A 26,444-nucleotide genomic window follows, 5' to 3' on the forward strand; every position below is an offset into this window, starting at 1 on the left:
TACATTTGAAAAAAAAAACATGATTCAAAGAAACAATGATTGACGAGAAATGAAAGATGAAGTTAAACCTTAAAAGGGAGATGATTTTTTTTTTTTTTTAAAGGAGGTTTTCAGACTTTGGTTTTTCGGTTAACAGGAGTTAAACAATGAAGATCATGACCCTAGAACAAAATGAAGGGGGATGGGTGCCTTGAATACATTGCTGGAGGATAAATTCAATACTTACATGGTTCTTTCATCATCTTTGTGCTGAGCTATAATAAAACTTTTCAGGCCTGGTAGCCTGACATAACCTACTGAAAAATCTGGAATACGTAAAATCGGATAATACTATTCTGTGTATGGATTATATTGAGCTACGTTTTAGAGTAAATAATGTTCATGTAGAGAAAACATTTTTTATACCTTACTTTTTGGTTGAAATCCTGACCATCACCAACCTATATACCATATTACACATTAACAAACGGATACATATACAAATAGATTGTCTTATCACACATTTTGCAAAATAAACCGAAAGTTGTACATGACCCTATTCATGTTGAACATGCCTTTGTAAAATTATGCAAGCCATTGATACACAAAAGTAGATGTCAATGTTTTTGGTTTAACGTTAGTTGAACATTAGCTAACGTGAGAGCAAAAATGCTAAAAACTATCACCAAATTTTGGCTAAACATTTGTGGATGTACATAATATTATTATACAAAACAAATATATCTGATATGTAGTTGTTAAATGTTCCGCATGTGTGTTCTTCTGCCAAGCCAGCAGTTGTATTTAACGTTAGCTGAACGTGAGCTAACGTGAGAGCAAAAACACTAAACCAGATTTTAACTAGACTAATACAAATATGAAGTTGCTAAATGTTCCCTGTGTGTTGTTGTTTTTAACATTAGCTGAATGTTATCTGAACATGAGCTAATGTAAGAGTAAAATAATAAAAACTATCACCAGATTTAAGATAGATATTTGTGGGCTTATATTATTATACAAAACAAAAATAGGACACATAACTTAATAAGTAGTTCTTAAATGTTCGTCATGTGTCCTTCCGCCCAGTCAGCAGTTGTTTTTAACATTTTTAGAACATTAGCTAACGATAAAATCTGTTTTTTTCCAGTGTTGTGTTGGGGAGGAGATGGTTAAAAATAGCTTGTCACATGATTACAAACCAGTTTTTACCACAAACATGAACGACGCTGTTTGACAACTTAGTTTGGCTGTGTTTTGTTTCTGGGTTTGTTGTTCCTTCTACAACTTCCATCTAAAAAGACATTTGTAGGAGTTACTGATTAACAAAGTCAACATGACTGTACACATAACCGTCACACTGTTAAACAGTCTCGAGACGGGTCGCACGAGGACCACACGGTGCGGGAGGAGGACTTTGAAAGTGAACCGCTGGACCCTGGACCAGATCAGTCGGGTACCGTCGTCGTGTGTGTGGTTTTGTGTGTTGATGAGGGTCTGTAAACAGGTCTGCTCTGTGTCGCTCCGCGGGCGGAATCAAAGAACAAGCGGTCGATGGATTTCCAGAAACTTTGCACTTTCGACACCTTTAAGAAGGTGTGGTCTCATTACGGCTACGGGGGAAACCTCCAGGACGTGATCGAGCGGGAGTTCGCGCGGATTAAAGGTAAATAACAATGTAATATTAATAATTATGTCACGTGTGGTGTAGTGGGTGACAGCTCTGCTGCTGCTCCCTGAACAGGGATCACGTATCTGGATCATGCAGCAACTACTCTGTACCCCGAGTCGCTGGTCAGGGACTACTTCCAGGACATTTCCAGGAACGTCTACGGTGAGAGAAGCCCCATAAAAATATGTATTCTCTCTTTAGCCATAAAACTCAAGCGTTTAAGCATTGTCATGTGTCCCAACAGGAAACCCTCACAGCCACAACCCCAGCAGCAGATTGACACATGACACAGTGGACAGGGTCAGATACAGGTAAGCAATTCATGCCCTATGAAGCAGTTATAAAAGGCCCTATGTCTCCTTTTTGAATGGTACTTTCCTGGTTGGAAATAAGTTTAAAAAAAAAGAATAAAAAACGGAACATTTTCTTACAGGGTATTGCAGCATTTCAACGCCAGCCCCGAGGAGTACTCTGTGATTTTCACTTCTGGTTGTACAGCCGCACTCAAATTAGTGGCTGAGAGCTTTCCCTGGAGGCCGCAGACGGAGAGCGAGGCAGGAAGTCTCTTCTGCTACCTCACCGACAGCCATACCTCTGTGGTCGGCATCAGGGGGCTGGCTTCTGGCCGGGGGGCGCTCGCCCTGCCTGTCTCCGCGCAGGAAGTGGAAAACAAGGCAAAGATGAAGGGTGACGATGCGATGTGCCAGACGCCCCACCTCTTCTGCTACCCGGCGCAGAGCAACTTCTCCGGGAGGAAGTATCCCCTCAGCCACGTGAGAGGCATCCAGACGAGACGCCTCTACCCGGCGTGTGACCACCGGGGCCGCTGGTTCGTGCTGCTCGATGCAGCCTCTCATGTCGGTTGCTCCCCTCTAAACCTGCAGGAGTGCCCTGCTGACTTCATCCCCGTCTCCTTCTACAAGATGTTCGGCTTCCCCACAGGTCTGGGGGCCCTTCTCGTCCGCAACGACGCAGCATGCATACTAAAAAAGACTTATTTTGGAGGAGGCACAGCAGCAGCTTACCTTTCTGGGGAAGATTATTATGTGCAGGCGGCAAACATTTCTGACAGGTAAACTACTGTACAAGCCTGTCAAATCCAGGATATTCTCCGAAAGTGTGCGGTTCTGTAGCCGCCGCTTCCTGAATCCTAAACTGCATTGTTTTCTTTCTCCCTGATTTTTAGATTTGAAGATGGGACTGTCTCTTTCTTGGACATCATTGCTTTAAATCATGGTTTTGAATCTCTTTACAGGATCACAGGTACTGTAACACACACAAAAACATATAAAAAAAATAATGTGTTCCACAGTCTGCAGCAGGTTCACATCATTAGCATCCCCTTTTTGCCTTCAGGGGACATGCACAACATCCAACAGCACACGTATGGCTTGGCACGCTACACTTACATGCTGCTGTCAAGCCTTTGCCATGGCAACGGACGACCAGTGGCTCAGATATACGCCGAGGGCCAGTTTGAGAGTCCAAGCACACAAGGCGCGATCCTTAACTTCAACCTCAAGGATTCTCACGGGCAGATAATTGGGTATTCTCAGGTGCTTTCAATGAGGAGGATTTCTCTCTATTTCACAACTGATTAATTAGTGCAGGTTTATGCGTAGGCAGAGCTGGTGAATATTAAAGTGTTTCCTCTGTTGCCCTCAGGTGGACAGAATGGCAAGTTTATACAATATCCATGTACGCACAGGTTGCTTCTGCAACACCGGGGCCTGTCAGTCCTTCCTCGGGATCACCGATCAGCAGATGAGGAGAAACCTGCAGGTGAGAGATCAAGCGATAGGAAAAATGTCAGCCTGTGGGCAGAGTAAAACCAAATGTGTTTTTCTGTCTTCGAGGCCGGCCACATCTGCGGAGACAACGTGGACCTGGTGGACGGCCAGCCGACCGGATCCGTGCGCGTGTCCTTTGGCTACATGTCTACATTTGAAGACTGTCAAAAGTTCCTGAACTTTGTCGCCGAGTGCTTCGTGGAGAAACCGATCACCGTGGACCAAGTGAGACTGGGGAAGCTAAAAATAGCCACGGCAGCATCCCGAGATCCTCCAATCAAAACCGCTAATGGAGCAACCTTTAAAGCAGATGAGAAGCCCACAGAGGGACTCAGAGGCTCAAACAGCCACAGGGAGGCTTGTACTCTGACTAACATCTACATATATCCCATCAAATCGTGTGCAGCCTTTGAGGTTTGAGGACGGCTCAAGCATTCCTTTTTTTATTTCACTATTTTCTGTCCCTGACTGTCTCAGATTTGGCTCTGCTGCTTTTCATGCAGGTGCACGACTGGCCGCTGGGACCGCTGGGTTTACTCTATGACAGAGGCTGGATGGTAGTGAATGGAAACGGCGTGTGTCTGAGCCAGAAGAGAGAGACACGTTTATGTCTCATTCACCCACAGGTCCACCTGCACTCCAACAGATTGCTCCTGAAGGCATCAGGTCAGGCAGTCTTGTCAGTGTCTCACTGAAAATAAACAAGCTGTTTAACCAAAAAAATAAATGTCAGTCAGTGGGATTTTCTGCTATAAATTCTCTTTGTTCGAGGATTTATTCATATTTTTTCTCCCCACCGCCCTGCAGGGATGGAGACTATTTCGGTTCCACTGGAAAATAACAGTCAATTGCACACGAGCCATCGGGTCTGTCAGAGTAAAGTTTGTGGCGACAGGTGAGCTGGCAGTGTAAAACATCCGACTGCAGCAGCTGCTGCAGGAAATACTGTGACACGTATCATTTGTACCGTATTCACACTCTCATATCAGTGAATTCTCTCGATTTCATATGAAATCCCACTTATTAATTGTGGAGAAAAACAAACAATAAGCAAAGAGATGATATTGATCTCCTCAGACGGCTGCATGACAAGTCACAAAGTTGTAAAAAAAAAAAAAATTGTAACCACAGATTCTTGGATTGCAGAAGCTATTCCAGCCAATAATAAGCAGCATCACAGTCTGTAGATTTCCCTGGTGGTCCTCCAGAACATAATCCTCCTCCTCCTCCTCCTCCCCCTCCTCAGGGTGGAGACTGTCGACTGTGGGGATGAGGCTGCATCATGGCTCTCAGACTTCCTTGGACAGCCATGCCGCCTGATAAGACAAAGCCCTGATTTTAACCGTGACATGAAGAAGAGGCCGAGCGGAGGTACCTAGACAAGCATTTGACCTGCTCTGCCCCCAGCTCTTATTTCTTCATGCTGGACTTATCTGTATCACTGCACACCAGAAATCCAAGGTCACATATTCCAACTAATGCCGCCTGCTTCTGGCTGTGACCTTCAGCTGGCCACTTGGAATTTTTTAGTTCACTTTTGCTTTTGCAAGTTAGTCCGTTTAAAAGCATCATGTGAAAGAAAATTACGCTCGGTGATATTATGGTAGATGTACTTTATTTTTATGGAGCCTTTCTTCTGACCACTCCAAAGCACTTACCAGTGCATGTCAACATTCACCCATATACACTGAGATGACCACTTTGACAGGTGCTGTTCATCTACATGTACCATCGGGGATATGTCAAATGAGATTTTGATGTAGCTATTCGTCAGTTTTATTCACCTACTTCAGTTTTTGTGTCATGGTTGGTAGTCCTCCGCCTGTGAATGAGCTCCGTCAAGTCTGGGAAAATTACCCCGATTACGTCTAAGCTCGGGCTTTGAGACAAGTTTTCAACAGAGAGCCTGCGTTACGATCTGGCCGTTTGAAAAGACGTGGGTCTTTACCAGCCGGGGAGGATCAAACAAAGAGATGCTATCGTGTTGCATGATGGGAAGTGTGGGCTCCGGTGCTTTTGACTCAAGCTAAGGAACAGGATTTAGGATATCTCGGCCTCACCCAGTTTGACCAGACTTTAACTCCCTGGTCTGGGCCAAGCTCCAACAGAAATGCTGGATCCTATACATTGTCTTCATTTGACCCCATCTGACTGGTGAAGGCTGTATCTTTCAGCGTTGGTAAAGCAGATATCATGTTAAATATCTACAGCCTTTGACGGCATCATTAAGATTATTCTCTCAGCCTTTATAGAAATCTCCCTCCAGAACCACAGAAGACATTATGCAACTACTTTCACGGAGTAGTAAGTGCTCACGACGAATACACAACCCCCGTGTAAACACTATGCGCTCCTTTTAATATCTATAACTCCATCAGCTTTTTGCTGGCTATGTTGCATCAGTGAGCCACACTGCTTTATTATTCAATGCACAGGGCCTGGTTTTTTGTTTTTTGCATCAATATGATGAATTGTCTTGTTCAGGTGTTTCATTCACTGGATAAAACAATTCCTACGTGGATATTTTATCTATTAACACTTTCTCAATTGAATTACTAACAACACAATATATATTGTTATTTGAAAAAAAAAAAAAAACACATCACAAGGTCCATTTAGCAGCTGTTCTGGAGCTTTTGATCGTATCACCCAGCAGATGGAGCTTGCCCGGTGGTCATTGAATTGTAGATGCTCAAATTTACATTTTCAGAGCATTTCAAGGATTTCTTGTTGACTCGAAAGTTGATTTTTACTGTGTAAAATTGCGTGCACTGCGATAGAATATTTTTGACCCACCCCGAGTTCATGTGTGTTGAATTGTGAGTGCACACTTTGATTAAAGTTGACATATTTACAGCCACTCTTTTCCACCCTCTGTGTTAGAGCAGAGCCTCTGTGAGGACGTGGGCTTCACAAACCAGAGCTCTGAATGCGTTCTATCCAATCTAACAAATCACTGGGGTAATGGGAACGTCTTTCCCCCTCTAGCTGCCACCTCCGCGTCCCTCTCCCTGGTGAATGAAGCGCAGTATCTCATGATCAACCGTGCCAGCGTGGAGCTCATTCACAAACTAATGAGCAGCAGGTTTGAACACATGATGTGCTATTCACAATACAAAACACATCGGGATCCGTCGACGGCCGGATCATTTTGCGCGGCGCTGCAAAGTAACATGCAATTTCCACACACTCCCCTTTTTTCCTCTCAGGCAGGACGACACCGAGGGCGATCAGCTCTTTGACACACAGAATGTCATTAGCCGCTTCCGAGCCAATTTAGTCATCGCTGGAGTAGAACCATTTGAGGAGGATAATTGGCCACACTTGATTATTGGCAACACTCGATTCGCGGTGAGCTGACACTTTGAGATACATGAAATGTTCAAAGGCTTTATAAAACCAGATTCCTCAACCAAAAAAAATGACTCATTAACCCCCGAAGTTCGCAGGTCAGTGTGGAAGGTGCCAGATGATTGGAGTGGACCAGGAGACCGGGACCAAAACAAAAGAGCCGCTGAAGACTCTGGCTGCGTACCGCAACGGGAAGGTCAGTCAGAAACGGTGTGCTTCGTGTGGCGATGGGTGGGGTTACAACACATGTGCATGAAAAGATAAACCACTCTGCCTGTCATTTTGTTTTTAAGGTCACATTTGGTGTTTACCTGAGCCATCAGCTGCAGGAGGGCTCCACTAAAGCCAGCGTCCTCTCTGCTGGGTCCCCGGTGCTGCCGGAGCCACACGGCCCGTGAAGCGGCCATCCATCCTCTTTATTTATTTCCGGTGACATATTTGGTCGTTTCCTGAACACTGTGGACAGTTTCTATAGATGCTGCTCTTTTTATTTGTCCTCTCAGGTGTCAAATTCATGCAATAAAAGTGGATATGAAATATTAATTGCATGGGGGGGGGGAATGTATAACTGTTATTTGAACCAGAACACATCAGCCTTGGAGGAATGGTCGCTGCTCGTCATACTAACTTCCCAGACAGAGCTCCCTCTTGTTTATTCCCACGGAGGATTATTTCGCTATTAATTCCAAACACGCCTCTGCTGTTCCTGCTGCCATAAATCTATATTACATATATACACATGGCTCCCTGTAATGGGGAACCTACCAGACACCCTCGGAGTGACCTGCTTGTACGTAAAGTGCAGATGTTCTGTCGTGGTTTGCCTGTAAACTTGTTGCTCACCCTGTGTGTCCGAAGGTTATGTACCGCCATGTTTGCCTGTATGTGGATGCCCACGTCTGAATGCATGCTGCATAGAAATGAAAGGTATGGACAGATTGGTGAAGGTAGATAAAACCAAAGAAAATGTAATAGAGGCTGACAAATTAAAGGAAATGTTGGACAGCTTCAGTTCTCTATTGATTTGAGCTCTACAGGAGGGATCTTCCAAAAATCCCATATGTTATTATTTTTTTTCAGGATATGACTCAGCATTTTCAGTTTTCCCTTTTACATAATATGTCACTAATTACCTTCCTCTCTGCACACACACTGCAGTCTGTGCAGACGTCTGTGACTGCACTCAGCTGCGTTTAAGGTGGCGTCACACACGTAACGTGTACTGTACTTTGTAACAAGCGGTGTCAAGCGGTGCCACCTTAAATAAAATAAAACATCCAGGTGCCTCCCCTTCCGCGTTACTAGACGGTTCTGTAAACTCACAAGTGACAGAAAAGCTGCCGAACTGGGCCGCGTAGTTTACTTGAGTATCACTGACACTTACACGATGAGGAAGAGGGTCGTGAAACCGGATCCTTCATCCTCCAGCCGAGTCCAGGAGTCCGCCAGAGTCCAGACGGAGGGAGCACCGTGAGTTCACTAGCTTCATTTAACGTCACTTTTTTTAATTCGCATAAGCGCTAGCTTACTTACTGTTAGCTTACTTTGGCGTATCCATGGTTACACTACAGACTTTATTAAGGAGTACTTCCCTCTAACCTGCGTTTATAAGTTTATGATGGCACTTCTGTGATGGTTCAAACAATCTGAAATGTTTAAAAGTAGAAGAGAAGCAGTGATACAGATATGAGAGAACATCCTGAGTAAACAACACAAAGATACTACTGTAAATACTACTGATTAAGTTGTTACCATTGGAATGTATGTGTATTAAATACATAATACATATTTAAAAATAATCAAGTAATGTGAATTTATTATGTGTGAACAACACAAGGAAGTGTTTGTGGTCAAGTCACAACTTATTAACTGGGTTAACGTGGATGTTTTACAGATTATTTATTTACACGAGGAGGACTAGAACATTTATTTATTCTGAGTCAAATTTTCGGGGGGAAAAAATTTAAAGCAAATAATAAAGTAAACACAATTTGATGGCTGTTAAAATAAACGACCCCATATATATATATATATATGTGTGTATATATATATATTTAGCCCTCTTGCAGCGTGGAGAATATCCGTCTTCCACCAAAGTGCTCTTCTGGCTGATTAGAGTGTTAATGGAGGGGGCGGGGTGTATTGTCCCTTAATTGGCAATAGTCTGAATGGCATCCTTTTTTCCTGCTGTTGCCTTTAGGGAGTCAAGAGTGATTCCAGTGACAGCCGGCCTTCTCCATCAGATCATTCAGTTCCTCCTCGCATATTAACGCTGCGACCACAGGCTGGTGGGACATGTGCAGCTCTGTACATGCCAATGGGCTGGAGCCTCCATCCCCCGTGTGCATCTGCTGTTGGACTCTTCCAGCGCTCAGATGCATTTCAGTGTGTGGTACAAGGCCATAGCCATGGAGGGAGCATTGGGGGGGGCATATTCATAATTACAGCCTTGGTGTGGTACGTCAGCGAGTGAACACATCACCGTACTATGACCTTTCAGTCAGTCATCAGCATTTCCACTTCAAGCACCTCACAGTTGCTGAGTCATCCAACAAAAAAAAAGGCCTGAAACTGAAATAAAGCAGAGCTGGAGCTGGAGTCAGATGCAAAGTGGATGAAGAGGAGGGATGTGAAGCTTCTCTATGTCGATTTGGGTCTTGTGACGAGGGATTGGACCACATAGGAGTTTATCGCAGATTGAGATAAAATAACACTCACAAAATGTCGCAAAAAGTCGACTTCGCTATCTTGGTAGAGAAGTGAAAATTATCCGATAGAGCAGGCTCACAAAATACTATCTTTTAAATTTTAATCATACCTTATTTTTCATTTACGATCTTCACTTTTGATGAATTGCTATTATTTTTGGCCAGGATAATCGCAACAGGAAATGTTCATATGACGCGTTGGGACTGGACAAGTGTCCATCAGGGAGTGTGAGCTGATCTGGCCTTGAAGAAGGGAATTAAAATCACCAATAATAATAAAAATGCTGTCTTTTTTCACTCCTTCCATAATAGTGAGCTATACAGCTTTTCCAATTCACTCGTGAATATTTACAATTTCACCTCGATCAACTCCCATCTTCCACCTGCCTTTACCGACCCACGGAAAGTAAGATCAGCCAGCCAGTCGTCGTATTGATTGTATTCCACTCTCTGTTCTCAGGTGGCGATGGTGGCTGAAAAGAGGCGTCGTTGCCGTCTTCATTTTGGTGCCTTTCTTGCAGAGATCACTCCCAGGATTAATCCAGCACATTGTTCACACTCAAAGAAGTAAGTCAGTTCCCTCTCTGCCTCTGGGGAGGTCTTAACATCTTCAAGTTGCTCACAACAAAAGGCCTCACCTCTCTTCCTTATCCGTTCGTAGTCAGGGTGCCGTTCTTCGTTGACCTCGGCCAACCCGCTGATCTCTCCCTTAATCACACCATCAACATGTACTTAACATCAGAGGAAGGGATCTCCCTCGGCGTGTGGTGAGCGTAAGCCAAGTTCAACAGTTTTTATCTCTTTTCCTGGAGTAGATGATAATGACTCGGTGATTGGTCGTGTCTATAAGTGGTTGTGTTATTTTGCTCAAGGCACACTGTCCCTGAAAGTCAGTGGAAAGAGGCTCAGGGGAAGGACTCGACGTGGTACCAGAACACTTTACAGGATGGAAGTCCTGTTTTCATATATCTTCATGGCAACACAGGCACAAGGTATGATAAATAATGCATTTCAATTCAAGTTTGTGCCCCCGGAGAAGCAGAGAGGAAAAAGTTCCACACAGCTAGATATATGTGGGTTTAACACTTGTGTCGTCTGGGAATCGTTCCGACAGGGCAGAAACTCATCGGGTGGGAGTGGCAAACGTGAGTGATCACCGGCACAAATGTGTTCATCTTTTGAAGGTCCAATAAAGATATGCAAGCCTCAATTGCCACTCTGATGACAAATAAGCGTTATGTGTCAACAGGTATTGAGTGCGCTGGGTTACCACGTGCTGGTGCCCGACTACAGAGGTTGGTGAAAATTAAGATTTATGACCCTTCTCCTCGACATATTTTCCATCTCTACGCTTCTTTGCCTTCCTATTGATTGCAACACGCAACCCTTCTCAAATTGATTTCATATCATTTGCAGGCATAAGCTCACTGTAGAGTAATGCACTTGTGGTTAATGAGTTGTTTGTTGTTAAGGCAGTCCAAAGAGAGCGGTTCAATTTAAGGTCAGTCTGGTGCAGTTTCCCTCTGAGTGGCTGCCACCTGGTGGCCGTGAGGAGATTCTCTGTGATCCGTCGGCGAGCTGTAGTTGATGTGAGACACTCTGGCAGGGTTTGGAGATTCCACCGGGGAGCCGACTGAAGCCGGTTTGACCACTGATGCCCTCTACTTGTACAGCTGGGTGAAAGCACGCAGCGGAAACAGCCTGGTGGTCATCTGGGGACACTCTCTCGGCACCGGGTCAGTCAGGAAACACTCACAGTCTGCAGCACTTTCCACTCTTAAGACAGGTTAAAAAATAACCAGTCACTGTTGCAGCCATGGTGTGGATGTAGACCGCAGGCATGCCTGAATTATGAAACGTTAATCTTTGATGTAATGGCCTGCAACATTTACACTTTTGCTATGAAGAAGAGCTCCGCACCTATAAACGCTAAAATGTTAGTTACAGTTTTATGCAATCCATCAGAGATTAGATCAGATTAGTTACACACCGTGATATATACTATCACCGTCGTCTAGATGAGAGTAGCAGATATTAACAGAAAGACTAAAATACAGATGAATATATTATATAATGTTATAGAGGAATCTTGATACAAACGTCAGATCTCATCATATTCAATACAACCATGTGATGTGATAAGATCGTTTTTAGGAAATGCAAAAAAAGGAAAAATCCATAGTGAATGATGTTATTGACAAAGGGCTCACATTCATGACAGAAGTGGTTGAAATTAGCCAACAGCGACAGTAAAGTCCTCGCTGTCAGGAACCGCTGAAGAGGAAACTGTTATTGTGAAGTGAACACAGCATGGTGAGACTGAGGGTGTTGCTCTTGTGTGCAGAGTGACCACTAACAGCGCAGTAAAACTCAGCGAGCGAGGTAGGTCTGGCCACCTGTGAATCTTCACAAACAAAAATCTCCAACACCTCGGGATGACGATTATTTCCTTCGTGTTTTCAGGAGAGCGTTTCGATGGCGTGATACTGGAGGGTGCGTTCAACGCTGCTCGACAGCACATACCGGGTTTTGTTTTCGCCTGGGTAAACTCACTCATTCTAAGTGTGTTTGTATATTTAAGTATCTGTACTCTCATTCAGCTCATCTGGGCTGGAAACGGAGAACAAGAAAACTGTGTTATTAAACATAAATTACAAACCTGTAAATAATCACATCAGCAACAGCACATTGATATTTGGGTTATTCATTTCATATGGCTGCGTCTACATTACGCAGAACATTGACATGTTTTTTTTCTCTCTTTCTGTTTGAAGTATTACTGGAAGTTTCCGGGATTAGGGTATTTATTCCCAGAGCCATGGGCAGAAAACAAGGTTGTCTTTCCTACTGAAGAAAAGTAAGTAAGACGGTTAAATATGAATATAAATATTATTCATAATTATATAGTATTATGTATATGTATTTATATATATATATATATATTACAGAAAGAAAACTTTTGAAGTTAATCCACAGCCATGGTTGACTAAACGCCTCAGGTGCCACAACAATAAGAACATTTTATACTCAGAGCATCAATAATCAACAACATATTCCTGTTTCTTCCACAATAAAAGTAGGAAATGTTGACTTTTGGATTAAGTGTGTAAAACTACAAGAATAGTATATTATACACATTAACAAGTATATGTATTAACATAATTACATTACATAAAAGTTCCACGAGCAACACAAAGCAGAGTTGCTCGTAGTCAAGTCACCGCTGCTGCTGGTTTTATAACTCGGGGACGGGACTTAATGTGGCATGCAACCACTTTTAATGGCTTCATATGTGTTTTTTTGTTATTCTGCAGTTTGAAGAAAATGAGAAATCCAATCCTTTTCCTTCACTCGGAGGACGATCACCTGGTTCCCATTCAATTTGCTAAACAGGTATTACCGGCTTCGAAAGCTACTTTTCATCTGATAAACAGTTTAAACTGAGGTGGTATTATTTCCCTTACACGTGTAACTGAGTAGTAGCTCTTTTGTTTTGGTTAATGGGAACTTTTCTTTGCTTTTGTCTGCCAGATGTATGAGGTAGCAGTAAGTGCCCAGAATGCAGAGCGAGTCAAGCTGGTGTCATTCGACGGTTCTCTGGGGTATCTGCACAATGGCTTATATAGAGACCGCCATCTGCCTGACATCATAAAGTGAGAAAACATTTTACTACTGACGCTGGGAAGTGATTATGTGCCGGTGAAATATGCATCCGTTTTATTTCTACTTCGTGTGTATTTCTGTCTGCAGGACGTTTGTGCAGTCGCTGTGATGTTGGACGGACGACCGGAGCAGAAAATAATCAAGCCGGACTTCATCACTGATCATACGCTATATATGTTGCATTACTATGTGATTTACTTTGAATGTCGTATGTCTGAGAATGCCCAAAATAATCAATATTTTTATAAGAATGAATGGGGGAAAAATGCAGGAAAATTGATATTCCAATTTGTATTTCTCCATTTGTGGGTGATTCACTCTCAATTATCAGAAGCAGCAATAGCAATCCCTTTGGAAATGTGATTTGTGTGAGCCATCGTTGCAGCAGGCGCCCTCTGCTGGACATTGTCGGTCGGTGACAATGCTCATCCATAACACTGAATAATGAGTTTGGTAATCCAAGGCTTAAGATGTCTCCAGGACAATCCAAGGACCACAGCTGTCTGTGTTTTTAGAAAGAAAAATAAATACATTTCAGACAGAATATATATAACGCCATAGTGTGTTAAAAATCTCAGTACATATATCATTAAATACAGTAAATTTGATGTCAACCTGCAGTGCATTAATCTGCCATGCAGAGTTTGTGTAACTCATCTTTACCTCTTTGTAAGTTCACAGTGAATTGGCTATGATTCATTCAGGGACATGTAGCACCATTTAACGTTGCCTTGAGTCTGTTCAACCACTTGAGTTCTTATAAGGAAACCTATGGTGGCTAAAGAGTTGTTACACTCCACACCACGCTTGGAAAATGTGCTTGATCATTGTACCGGTGTCACAAATATATATTTTTTCTTTCATACATTCAAATCTCATTGGAATTAAACTTTTCTTTTCAGATGTTAAACGGGTTTTAAAGCTCTAGAGCACTTGTAAATAGTCTATGAAGCCGGATTCTGTCTCCTTTGTGAAGAAGACACATCTGCAGGATGTAATCTCAAAGGGCAAATAAAATTAGATTACCTTTGAACCACAGCTTGTGAATGGAGCATTATTAAAATATAGCCCCTTTTATTATACTTGTGCGTTGTGGTTCTGATAAGAGCACTTAATGAATGACTTAGTGAAGCGAGGTCCTCGTTTGTCTTGAGTGTCCTCAGTAACCCATCTATTAACTGTAAGGTCTTTAACCTGTGGTGTTATGTTATTCCCAGAGGAGCACGGCTTTGACAACGCGTGAAAAGTGAGTTATTGTTGTACTTCCGGGGCCCTCGCGGGAACTCATCAAACACTGAATAGACCTGTTTGTTGTGTGTGTGTGTGCGCGCGCGAGATCGTGTTTCATGCACCAGCTCTGTCAAAGGTGAGGGGGAAGCTCCAGTCTTGGCAGTCGGATGACGTGGCTGAAGGTTGCGGACGATCCAGCGCCGCGGAGTTTTTTTAGTCACCGGTTGGTCCACCGCTTTCCACTGTGACTGGCGGCTGCGAGTCACGTGGCTCCGTTCGGCCAATCCGGCGCGCGTGCGGCGTGCGTACGCGAATCGCTTACGCCATATGCGTACGAGAAGCATCCCTAAAATTGCCTCTGTCATACAACCAGGAAGAAGGTGGGATAGCTCTAACGAAGCTAACACCCCCCCAGTCTTTCTGCATACTTTCTCCAGAAAATAATGGGATCTTCCAGGTGGAAGGTAGCGGCGGCGGCGGTCCTCCTCGCCATGGCGGCCTCGTTATTACCTGCCGACGCAGACGAACACGAACACACGGTAAGACGGCGGTTTGAGAGGCCGGATGAAAAAAAAGGGGGGAGCCTTGAAAAATAATGGACGTTTGTGTGCCCTTGCTAACTGTGTAGCTGCGGCGGCTAGCCGCCTCACAAGAAAGGCAGAATTGCGGACACGGACAGGTGTAACCCGCCGGGTTATTACGTCGATTCCCGGCCGAGCTAGCACAACCGAGATCCGCGTTCAGTTAGCTCGCTAACTTTATCGGCCTTAAGGTGCTTACGGCGCTAACGTTCGCCTGCTAGCCGTTAGCACGTCTTCCCCACTGCTCTCTCTTCCAACAAGAGCTTTTTTTTTTTTCTTGAGTGGACCGGTCGGAAACTGCGCTCAAGTTATGCTAGCTAGCTAGCTAGCTAGTTAGCTGTTGAACCAAATCAAAACTACTGCGTTTAAGATGTTTAGCCTCTAGCTAATCCAGACAAACAGGATCTCTCTTCCCCTGATTGATGACTGCGATGGTTGTTGTATCAGCCAGCGTTGCATTATGAACAGAAACGCCGGTTAGAAACGTCAGGGCCTCTCTCTATGTTTCCTGTCTCTTCCTTTTGGTTTTTATTGCAGACAAAATGCACTAATTAAAACCAATTAACACGCAGATAACGTGCATTGGATTCTTCTCCACGTAATGGAGCTGTCTCTGGCTGTTATAATTGGTGTGTATTAAAATGATATGACACACACTTCCTTGACCGTGAGCCAACACTTCTTCTTTTTATATTTATATTTATATATATATATTAGTGTCACAGCAGCAATCATTTACATTTAACATACACTTTCTTACGTTTGCATGAATTTTAATGCAATAGTCTCAGTGTTAGTTTAGGCATCTTTTCTTTTTTTAATCACGTATCTTAGTTTTAACCCCCCATGTTTGCACATTAAAAGGGCACACTTACTAAAATGCCTAATCAGCTGCTATATGAAACCAGTAGGACTAGAAGAACTGGTGTGCCGTACCCGGACCTTGCAGGTTAATTTGTGGCCCTCTTGTGTTACGCTTATTATTTTTTTCCTTTTGCAGTACACAGACAAGGAGGAGGTGGTATTATGGATGAACACGGTGGGGCCTTACCACAACAGACAGGAGACGTACAAGTACTTCTCCTTGCCGTTCTGCGCGGGCAACAAGAAGACCATCAGCCATTACCACGAGACGCTGGGAGAGGCTCTGCAGGGAGTGGAGCTGGAATTCAGCGGCCTCGACATCAAGTTCAAAGGTAATTTATTTGCCATCACAACTTTTCACCTGTTGAGTAGACGATAAGCTGATGTTGTTGTTTTTTTTTTTAACCTTTTCTACCCAAAACAACGTGGTGTTTTTTATGATCCCTGTAGATGAAGTCCTGCAGACGACGTATTGTGAAATTGATCTGGATAAAGCCAAACGGGACGCCTTTGTTTACGCCATAAAGAATCACTACTGGTACCAAATGTACATAGACGACCTGCCCATCTGGGGTAAGTGATGCTTTATTTATTTAAAAACTCATCTATGAATCGGGAGTATAAATGTAGTGTTGTCTATCTGTGAAATAATGTAAATGATTGAAACCAGTTATCAATCAATATTTGAATTTTTTTGTGACACCTCTACAACTCACCGTATTGATGCATTTGCATGTGGAAAGCGTCTTTTGACTGTGAAGAGCTCCATTGTTGTTCTTCGCTGTCATTTCAGACTCTTCTCAATACCGTAACTCAAACAAGCCATAGGTGTGTGTGTGTGTGTGTGTGTGGTTGGGCACTTGCATACGTGGTCATAGTTTATACAGTGGTGCTGCTCCTACCTCAAACATAGATGTCAGCTGGTGTTGTTGGTAGTGGGTGGGGCATTTTCTCAGACAATTCTCTGTGTTGTATGATGCATACGCATGCCTTTTATCATAATAAATAAATAGAGACTTTGACCCCGTGTCCGGTTTTGCCAGTGTAACCACAGTGTGCTTACCGTGTCTGACAACGATGTCCGAATCAGCACACCTGTTGTTGATCTCTTTACGAACCCAACACGTTTGCAGCACCGCCGTTTATTACACAGTCTTAAGTACTAGACTTATGAGAGGAATTTGTTCATCACAATAATATGCATTTTTCCTTGGAGTACATAACCATAGTTGCTCCCAATGCCATAATCAGAAACCTGATATTCGCTAAAGAGGCAAAAGTTTAGAGCTTTATGGAAATTTTACTCAGTGACGGGTTGGTTCGTTGTTAAACAGGCGGTCGCCTGGCAGCAAAAAGGTTCCTGGTTTGATGCCCTGGTCTGGGCAGGCATTGTCTGCACTAAGTTTGCATCTTCTTCCCTGTGTTTGTGTGGGTTTCCTCCAGGTGTTTTCATTTCCGCCCCCCAAACACGATCCTCGACCAGAAAACACACACACAACCAATCAGTTAGTTGATTTAATCAACAGATCAGCTAAACTCAGTTTCTCCTCAAGTAATCACACAAAAGCACCACTCCAGATCTTGTTGTTTACCAGAGATGTCCTCATAAGTTATTCAGCATGAAATAAAGCATAAAACATCACTAATTAACTGAAAGTGGGAGACTGAAACAATCCATTGTCAACGAGGGGTCAAGCCCTGCTGAACATGTAACGTGACTTGCGTTTGATAACAACATCCAGCATATGGAACAACGATGGGAAACTGTGCGTTCGCCACAAGGGGAATAGTATTGCATTTTTATATTAACATATAAATGATTAGTCGTGAGTCCATGCGGTGGAGAAACAGGAGGATAGATATGCAGTATGGACACCGAGAATAACGGGCAGCCAATCGTGAGTTGATTGTTTTGCATCAAACTGACTGGCTCAGAGTCGGAGATTGTTTACGGTGGCCAGCAGGGACAAACTTTAATAACGGGTGAAGCCTAAAGACACTGAATGTAACATAAGAATACAGATGCTGTGACAATGTTGGTCAGTGAAGCAACTAGCACAAAAGCACAGCTGATTATGAATTTTCATATAAAAGGCTCACACCTTTCCATTTGATCCCTTCTGTAATGATCAGATGTCTAATTCAGGGCATATCAACCTGTTTTTTAAGGTATCGTTGGTGAGGCGGATGAAAACGGAGAGGATCATTACCTGTGGACGTACAAGAAACTGGAGATCGGCTTCAACGGCAACAGGATTGTTGATGTTAATCTGACCAGCGAAGGCAAAGTCCGACTCGTGCCGAACACGAGAATCGCCATGTCGTACTCGGTGAGTACTGAATGATTCGTTTCATGTGCTCACTCTCGAGCAGCGTGCATTCACGTAAACACATGAATGTAAACGTTTCCTCTCGCAGGTGAAGTGGAAGAAGTCAGACGTGAAGTTTGAAGATAGATTCGACAAATACCTGGACCCATCCTTCTTTCAGCACAGGGTGAGTTGAAACACTATATGTTTGGTTTTCTCATGCGGTGGTGTAATTGACCGGGATGGTAACTTTCTGCTGGCTCTCTGACTCTACCTGCCGCGGTGGCAGGACTCCAGCTGGGCTCTCTCTGACAGGAAGTTAGAAATCCACACCAGCTCCTGCAGCCAGTGGATGAAAATATTTGCTTCCTGCTCAGACTGCTGCAGTCAGACTGAGCCGACTGAGAGCATGGAGTTTAAAGAGCAGTGTTTGTGATTTTTAAATACCATGAAATAACGTTTTTTTCTTTTTTTTTTTTCTTTTTAGATTCACTGGTTTTCCATCTTCAACTCCTTCATGATGGTTATTTTCTTGGTGGGTCTGGTGTCCATGATTCTGATGAGAACACTAAGAAAGGATTACGCCAGATACAGCAAAGAGGAGGAAATGGATGACATGGTATGTTTTTATTGGCTTGGCAGTTTCTTCTCGAGCACATTTATTTGTAATCTTGTCAGGTAAGACAACATTTATTTATTTTTTGCCTGTCTGCCTCCCTGTGCACCATCAGGACCGGGACCTGGGAGATGAATACGGGTGGAAGCAGGTTCACGGTGACGTGTTTCGGCCGTCCAGCCACCCTCTGATATTCTCCTCGCTGATCGGCTCCGGCTGCCAGATCTTCTCCGTCTCCCTCATCGTCATCATCGTCGCCATGGTGGAGGATCTCTACACAGAGTAAGTGGTTGGCTGCCTGCTGGGCCGGAATATCAGATATTTTATCACCTGTCTATTAATGTCATTAAAACCATTTAGCTAATCAAAATATGTAACACTGGTAAAGACTTCATTTTGAGCTTTTTTTTTTCTTTTGTAATGAAAAATTGCAGCACAGGGAACTTAGATGGAATTGGATTAAAAAATGTTTCAGGTATTTTAAATTGCTGTAGAGGCCTAAGTGTAATTGTCTGGATGGAATATAGAAAGGTACACAGGCCACGGGTCTGATCAGCCTCGGTCGGGTCGCCTGGAGGAGGCTGTCTGTTCTAAGACCCAGTGAGCATGTCATTTGTAAATATTGCGTCTCAGAAAAGACATCTTTTTTTCGTGAACATCCAATTTAGTAGAAAAGGAAACATTATAAAAGAAACAAGTCATTTGTAAGTAATATGGTCAGTGTAGGGAAACTCTATGAATATGAAATACCAGTTTCCAGGAGGATAAAGCTCGTCCACGGTGGATTTCACACGGCTCCACTCATATCATGTTTGTCTGCAGGAGAGGATCCATGCTGAGCACAGCCATTTTCGTGTACGCCGCCACCTCTCCTGTCAACGGCTACTTTGGGGGAAGCTTGTATGCAAAACAAGGAGGTAATAAAATGTATCGCACGTGGACTGTTGGCCTTATTTCCCTTGAGAAGCCTCCACCATTGACTCACATGGTGCTTTTTTTTATTGTCCGACTCATACAGGCAGAAGATGGATTAAGCAAATGTTCATCGGGGCCTTCTTGATCCCAGCCATGGTGTGCGGTACCGCCTTCTTCATCAACTTCATCGCCATCTACTACCACGCCTCCAGAGCCATCCCATTCGGCACCATGGTGGGTTTGACACAGTAACACACCTCCCTAAAAAAACACACAGAGCTGTGGGGAACATGAGTCAACGGCTTCGGTTTATCTGAGCGACTGTGCTGCAGTGTGCTGGAAGTGATATGGTATTTTGTTTTTATCAGTCATGGAGCCTGCAGACTGGCTGAAGTCATGAGAAAGTATTCAGTCACGAGTGTTTACACTGCGTCTCACATGCTGTAGGTTCTTAAAAAAATAAGTTTCTATGCATCAGGCTGGAGAATTTTGCCTCATTTGAACATTAAAACTAGATCACATCCTATAAAACACATTCCAAACGACTCCCCTGACTCAGTTTTTTAATTGCAGACAGCTGTTAGTTAGCTCAGCACTCTGCATTTATGTCTATCAGCACAACATTGGAGCCGTCGTAAGTGTAAACAAGCAAACATCTTGAAATCAAGTCACGAAAAAAAACATTTTACAACAGCATCAGCCAAACTTATCACTTCAACGGACATGGAAAAGATCTGGACAGTTTGTTTTCTTCTTCTTTTCTGGACGAATGTGAAAATCATCTTAGAATAGCATAAGCCTGGATGCGTTGTTATGAGGATTATAGGGTTGGCTCGGTATCCGGGTTCACCGGTTCGGTTCGGTGTACGGGCTAAACCGGATTAATTTATGCTCAAACCGGTTGAACTTGTCCTTATGACACGTTCTGGAAAATTAAAAAACATCAGTGACCCGTGCTGACGGCGTCACGGCACTAAATCCAACATGTCTTTAATTAGTAAGAAGCAGCAATAATAACGAGTGATTAAAATAATATTGTGTTTTATAAATGGATCAGCGCGTGTCTGAGTTGGCCGCTGTGCAAAACGAGCAAAAGTGCACCTTTTCACCGTTGTTTTGAAGCCACAGGATAACGCCTAGTGGGAAAGGTCGGTATCACCGGTTCAGTCTGGTCTTTGGCTTCGTATCAAACCGGTTTGAAAATGTTTAAACCGGCCCAAGCCTAGAGGATTATGAAAAACCTGTTACTCAAGAGATCATCTGGATTCTTGCAATGTCCTGAGATAGAAATCTATTTTGTCAGCCTTCCAGTAATGTTTGCTTGCCTGAAAAACGATGGCGGCTCCTTTTTTTAAGGTTTTAAGTTTTTAAGGTTAGCATCGACGCTGCAATAGCATCAGTAATATCAGAAATGGAAAGTTTTTATTTATTTATCCTGCTTTTAAAGAAGAGCAAATACTGACACTGATTACTTTTTTTAAGGCAAATATGTTTTCACTCTTCTCCCGACTGGTTTGACAGATTGTTCATCCAGTCACCACTTTTTTAAAGTGCCTGCCCTTTTAGAGCTCCAACGCCTCTGAAAACGTATTTCAGTGAATTTAATGTCATCGAGCCGAACGGAACATTCCCGAGATGCAGTCAAAGGACCGTTGAGATAAATGATGGGGGATCTGATGGCACCCTGGATGTTGGACCGCCCAGTGGAATATTAATAATGTTTCCTGCAGGTCGCCGTCTGCTGTATCTGCTTCTTTGTCATTCTGCCGCTGAACCTCGTGGGAACAATCCTCGGGAGGAATCTGTCCGGCCAGCCGAACTTCCCGTGCCGAGTGAACGCCGTGCCGCGACCCATCCCCGAGAAGAAATGGTAAGCTTGAAAGTCCTACAGTACATGTACACTATTCTCTCTCTTACAAAACGGAGGAAAAAGCTGTAATATCCAGCAAATTTGGTGGGATTTGTGCAAGATTTGTTAAAACGTGTATTCAGTAATCATCTCCGGTTCTACTGAGCAGCATTCAGATGTAGTTTTCAACTTTTTGTAGTGTGACGTGTCGGGTCTGTGTTCAAGTGTTGCTCTCCACACAAACTCTTTGTCTGATGGAAAACTAGAGTGTATTAACATTTCCAACCTTCTGCTGAGCGCGGTGAGCCGCTGCCAACAGGAAATGACTGATGTGACTTCAGGCCGCTGTCGAACTTTGCCTAGATTTCCAATCTGTGTTTCTTTTCTTCTTTTTTTTTTAAGTTTCCTTCTAATGACACAATAAACCTCTGGCCTGGAGGAGGAGGGGGGCTCAGACCAGTTGTATACAGTGTTTAGTCTGCAAAGTCATTAATTTGTTGAACCTTGTGTGTCAGGTTCATGGAGCCAGCTGTCATCGTCTGCCTCGGAGGAATCCTTCCATTCGGCTCCATTTTCATTGAAATGTAAGACTGTAATACTTTAATACTGTACGGTGGTTTACAAGCAATGTATTTTACTTCTAATACCTGTATGATTGAAGGAAATGACAATACTGACATGGATATTCAGTGGTGTGTATATTAATCCTCAATGTTAAATGATTTGTTCTTAAAAACTGAACTGAAGAAGCATCACATGACTGTTATGTCATGATTAAGACTTAATCATTAATACTGATGTACTCAATATCTTATAATAATATTATAGATCATTAGATTCTGCTGGCAAAATATTCATACAAAGTTAGTTCTTCTAGTTTGTGAAGCTTTGAATGATTTAATTTGCTTTTTTAAGTAGAATATGTGGAAGTTTTGTTCCCAGATATAAGCTGTTGAAATTAATTAATGAGTTGTTTTTATTGACATCTGTTTGAACGTTTGCATTCAAGAAAGTGTGGAAAAGTTGATTTAAAAAAACTTTCTTTTCTCACATTTTACAGTGTAAACAGACTCTCACTGGCTTTGTTGTTCAGGCACACATGGGGCGACTTTCACAAACATGGACTGTCAGGGATCAGGACTTAGTGGTTTACTGTAACGCTTGTTACGTCCTGGAAGACGGAGCTGCATCGTAAATCTCTTTATGCAGGAAAAGAGAAGGTGACGTGTTTTCTGTCCCCGTTCTTCCTCAGGTACTTCATCTTCACGTCCTTCTGGGCCTACAAAATCTACTACGTGTACGGCTTCATGATGCTGGTCCTGGTTATCCTGTGCATTGTGACCGTGTGCGTCACCATCGTGTGTACGTACTTCCTGCTCAACGCCGAGGACTACAGATGGTGAGCATGCACACGCTTTACAGTGTCGACTTTTCTCCCTAATGTCCAAGTCCTACTTAAACACAACTAGTGGGAACCGCAAGTAATTTGTATATAAACGGGCCTGTAAACCACATGTTCATCACTCCCTAATCAAGAGCTGACGGATATGTTATTATGATGATGAAGCCTCTAACCTTTTACTTACTTTTGTCTTCTCTTTTCTAGGCAATGGACAAGCTTCCTCTCCGCTGCATCCACTGCTGTTTATGTTTACATGTACTCCTTTTACTACTACTTCTTCAAAACTAAGTAAGTTTTAGACTTACTGCACACGTAAACATGTTTTTTAAGCTGTACTTTGATGAAACGCAACATTGCAGCTGTGAATATGACACTTTTATTTATTTATTGTTACCAGATCTATAAAAATCTGGATTGTGTGGTTAAAAATCTACTATTTTTAAAATCGGTCCTAATCTTTCAGGGTCAGTTCTGATATGAAGTCGACTGTTTCGGACGAATTAAAAACAAAAGTTAATGGCGTCTAATCAGAGCGCCCTCTGCTGCCTCATTTGACTTTTTCTGTTATTGTTCTTGTGTAGCGTTACTGTAGCAGCAGCACACGTTTTTGTGTTGTTTTTTTTTACTGGTTTGAAGCTGTCAGCAGCACATTACTATGAGTCTGTGTAGCTGAATCTCTAAGTTGTTTAATTTGATCCGTTCTGCAACGTTAGCTTGTTAATTCCACCATGTTTTCATGCTATTTAAAATGCACAAACTCAGAAGAAAGAAAATCGTGTAGCTCACATGTTGTTTTCTCCTGCTCGTGTTTCAGGATGTATGGGCTGTTCCAGACATCCTTCTACTTTGGCTACATGGCCGTGTTCAGCACCGCCCTCGGAATCATGTGTGGTGAGTCTGCTTGTTCAAATACTCATCGCTCTTTGACAAATAATAGATTTGGCTTCTATAATCTTAAAATGAATTAGACTTTTTTTAGAAAAACGGTCAATAAGCTCTTGAATATGTGGTGGCCGTTTCTAAAAGATTGAGCCTAATGCAAAATAAGTATCCACAGCCTAAAGTGACAGTATGTAGGATTTAGTGCCATCTAGTGGTGAAGTTGCAGATTGCAAACGTCTGAATACCCCTCCCTTTCCAAGCGTGCAGACCAACTTAGCCCACGGCTTCTCGGACTCCATGTAAACCAGTTGGACCGGCTAGACAAAACGCAACAGAATATTCATTTTAGACTTTTTATTTGTATTTTTGTTTATTTCTGAGATTTTCGTCTCACAGAAATTCAATCAGATGAAGGTTCTTAAATCAAACACGTGTTTATATGCCAAGACACAAATCCTAGTCCTTCTCCACAGCGTTTCTTCAGCTTGAAGTGCAGTTTAGTCGACGTTCCCTCAGCAGCCCCGAGACAAACTCATCCCTCAGCCTGAACAGTAATGCGTTTTTTCCCTCTAAGGCACTTTTTAGTGGCGCTTTCTCTCCATGCACTCGCTCCTACCGGAGCCTTCTGGGTTTGTCGGATGTCTGACTGCTCATTTTGAAGACGTGTAGGATGTATCGTTATTACTGGATGCCTTCGCCGGTAATCATTTCAGCCTGTGATGGATTTCCCTGCGACTGCAGAAACTCACAGCACGTTTGTTTTCCAGGTGCCGTCGGATACATGGGGACAAGTGCCTTTGTGAGGAAGATCTACACAAATGTGAAAATCGACTAAGAAGCGAAGCAACACAGGGATATTAACGCATTTTTGCCTACATGTATCCTGAAAGACGGCGGGCACAAGTCATTCTTTATTCCTTTTTTTTTTTTCTTGCAAAGAGATCGAGAGAATCTCACTTTGTACGATGTAGGTTTTTGTTTTTTTCCCGTTTTCGAATGAATTTCAACGCCGCAACTCAGAGCGAGAAGCAAATCTGCGGAGGAGATGTGAAACACAAGGTTCTGTTTTTATCAGTTGCTTTCAAACCAACGTTGGGGCAAATGTTTTAAGGCTGACACGGCTTCTCTTTTCCGACCCAGTCCCACCTGAGACCAGAGAACATAAATGTTTGTTGATGGAACGGTGTAGCTCTCTTCAGTGAAGAGGCCTAAGTGTATTGAAAGCCTTTTTTCTTCTTTTTTTGTCGGGTCAGAATATTGGAGAGTTGGGTTTTGCGCCCGTGTTCCGACTCTGATTTCTATTTTGTATTCTTGAATCACTCGCTAATACACAGTGCGTTAGTTTGTTTCTGATTTACTTCCACCGCAGAAAGATGTTTAAAAAAAAGCTGTCTCCCCCATTTTGACGATTCTTAATCCCTGTTACAGTAGCAATCCATCCAGATGTTGAGGGAGATTTTAGTCCTGCTGTAGTTTACTGTACAGACGAGAACAGAGGGACTGACCAACGGTTGAGGTACAGTAAATTAAAAAAAAAAGGAAGAGATTTTTAAAATGGATGTTTGATGTGATCCCATTTCCCCGTTTGGTCGGGGTTTTCTTAATGTTTGGGTTTGAATGAAGTCTACTTGTAAAGATAATATATGGACGGGTGGGAGTGTATATAACCTCAATGTACCTTTAGATGTAGATCCCAAATGTATTTTCGTTGTACAGATTTACTACAGGGTGTTTTTTTAAAATGAATCGTTCCGTTATAAACAAACAGGGGTAACAAAAGGTTTTTCTTTGTTTGGTGCTTTGGGACGGGGCTGGTGGCGCTGTTACATCTTGCCTGAAATTGCATGAAGTTTTCACCAAACCATCTGATCATCAAATTCAACTTCAGTCAGCGCTGGCAGTTTCTGGGTGGTTTTGGTCTCAAAATGTAAAGGTACATTATGAGGCTTATGGACACTTATTATTTTTCTGATTTCATATATTATTTAAAGCTTTAATAGGCTCTACATCTTCTGGTGAGACTTTATTTCCCCCCCCCCCCCTCACGTTCTTTCGGTTGCCTAACCTGAAACATCATTTGTGAATGTCGGAGAGGAATGAGGCGATTTGCTTTGTTGCCGCAAACATACTGTACAAAGTGAAGTTTATGTACACTTAAAATCTAGATGTTTTCATAACCACACAGTGCTGCGGAGTGTTTCAAACGCTTTTCTCCATTTTTGTGTAAATACAGTATGTACCCTTCTTGTATGAAAAGTGGCAATGCCTTTTTCTTCCTTTTCTTTTTCTAATTTCCAGTTCTCCCCCACTGAAGTTGATTTTTGGCACCTCATGTTGTGTACCAATGTCTGATTAGACATTTTGAACCTGCATATTAACTTGCTGTAAAAAGAGAAAATAAACATGTTTATGTACAGGGGTTATTACGTGTGGTTCTGACTCTCCAGGGATTTTAGATCATGTGCTGTAGATGTTTTTAGTTTGTTTTTCCAGACATGTAGTGGTCGTAACAAAAAGAATGGATACAGCGAGAAATTATTAAATTGTTCAATATATTGATGGGTGAAAAAGTGCAGAATAAAACCCCTCTGGAGATGGTGCTACTTAACCTAAAACAAAAAAATATATCTTTAAAT

The 26,444-nt window shown here is 42.8% G+C and overlaps 3 protein-coding genes across 3 annotated transcripts; all 3 read left to right on the forward strand.

The window, feature by feature from the left end:
• Positions 1-1,197: 1,197 nt before the first annotated feature.
• On the forward strand, positions 1,198-7,796 carry mocos (molybdenum cofactor sulfurase). The gene is made up of 15 exons (XM_084021326.1): positions 1,198-1,642; positions 1,721-1,810; positions 1,893-1,959; positions 2,082-2,720; positions 2,835-2,911; positions 3,005-3,204; positions 3,314-3,430; positions 3,505-3,852; positions 3,942-4,104; positions 4,246-4,333; positions 4,685-4,809; positions 6,427-6,523; positions 6,648-6,789; positions 6,881-6,985; positions 7,083-7,796. The coding sequence occupies exons 1-15, from the start codon at positions 1,531-1,533 to the stop codon at positions 7,185-7,187; spliced, it is 2,475 nt and encodes an 824-aa protein (XP_083877452.1). The 5' UTR covers positions 1,198-1,530; the 3' UTR covers positions 7,188-7,796.
• Positions 7,797-8,080: 284 nt separating this feature from the next.
• Positions 8,081-14,193, forward strand: LOC311021025 (lysophosphatidylserine lipase ABHD12-like). Its single transcript, XM_084021327.1, has 13 exons — positions 8,081-8,259; positions 9,958-10,064; positions 10,159-10,264; positions 10,370-10,489; positions 10,612-10,642; positions 10,747-10,792; positions 11,104-11,233; positions 11,842-11,879; positions 11,961-12,040; positions 12,272-12,354; positions 12,812-12,890; positions 13,029-13,150; positions 13,248-14,193. Exons 1-13 carry the CDS (start codon positions 8,177-8,179, stop codon positions 13,267-13,269), a joined length of 1,047 nt encoding a protein of 348 aa, XP_083877453.1. The 5' UTR covers positions 8,081-8,176; the 3' UTR covers positions 13,270-14,193.
• A 561-nt stretch (positions 14,194-14,754) lies between these two features.
• tm9sf3 (transmembrane 9 superfamily member 3) lies at positions 14,755-26,227 on the forward strand. The gene is made up of 15 exons (XM_084021694.1): positions 14,755-14,929; positions 15,972-16,167; positions 16,286-16,408; positions 18,005-18,165; positions 18,254-18,331; positions 18,632-18,763; positions 18,876-19,042; positions 19,583-19,677; positions 19,779-19,909; positions 21,406-21,545; positions 22,040-22,108; positions 22,777-22,923; positions 23,131-23,214; positions 23,741-23,817; positions 24,576-26,227. The coding sequence occupies exons 1-15, from the start codon at positions 14,834-14,836 to the stop codon at positions 24,641-24,643; spliced, it is 1,764 nt and encodes a 587-aa protein (XP_083877820.1). The 5' UTR covers positions 14,755-14,833; the 3' UTR covers positions 24,644-26,227.
• The last annotated feature ends 217 nt before the right edge of the window (positions 26,228-26,444 follow it).

Source organism: Eutrigla gurnardus (assembly GCF_963514095.1).
Source record: "Eutrigla gurnardus genome assembly, chromosome: 11".
Lineage (NCBI taxonomy): Eukaryota > Metazoa > Chordata > Actinopteri > Perciformes > Triglidae > Eutrigla > Eutrigla gurnardus.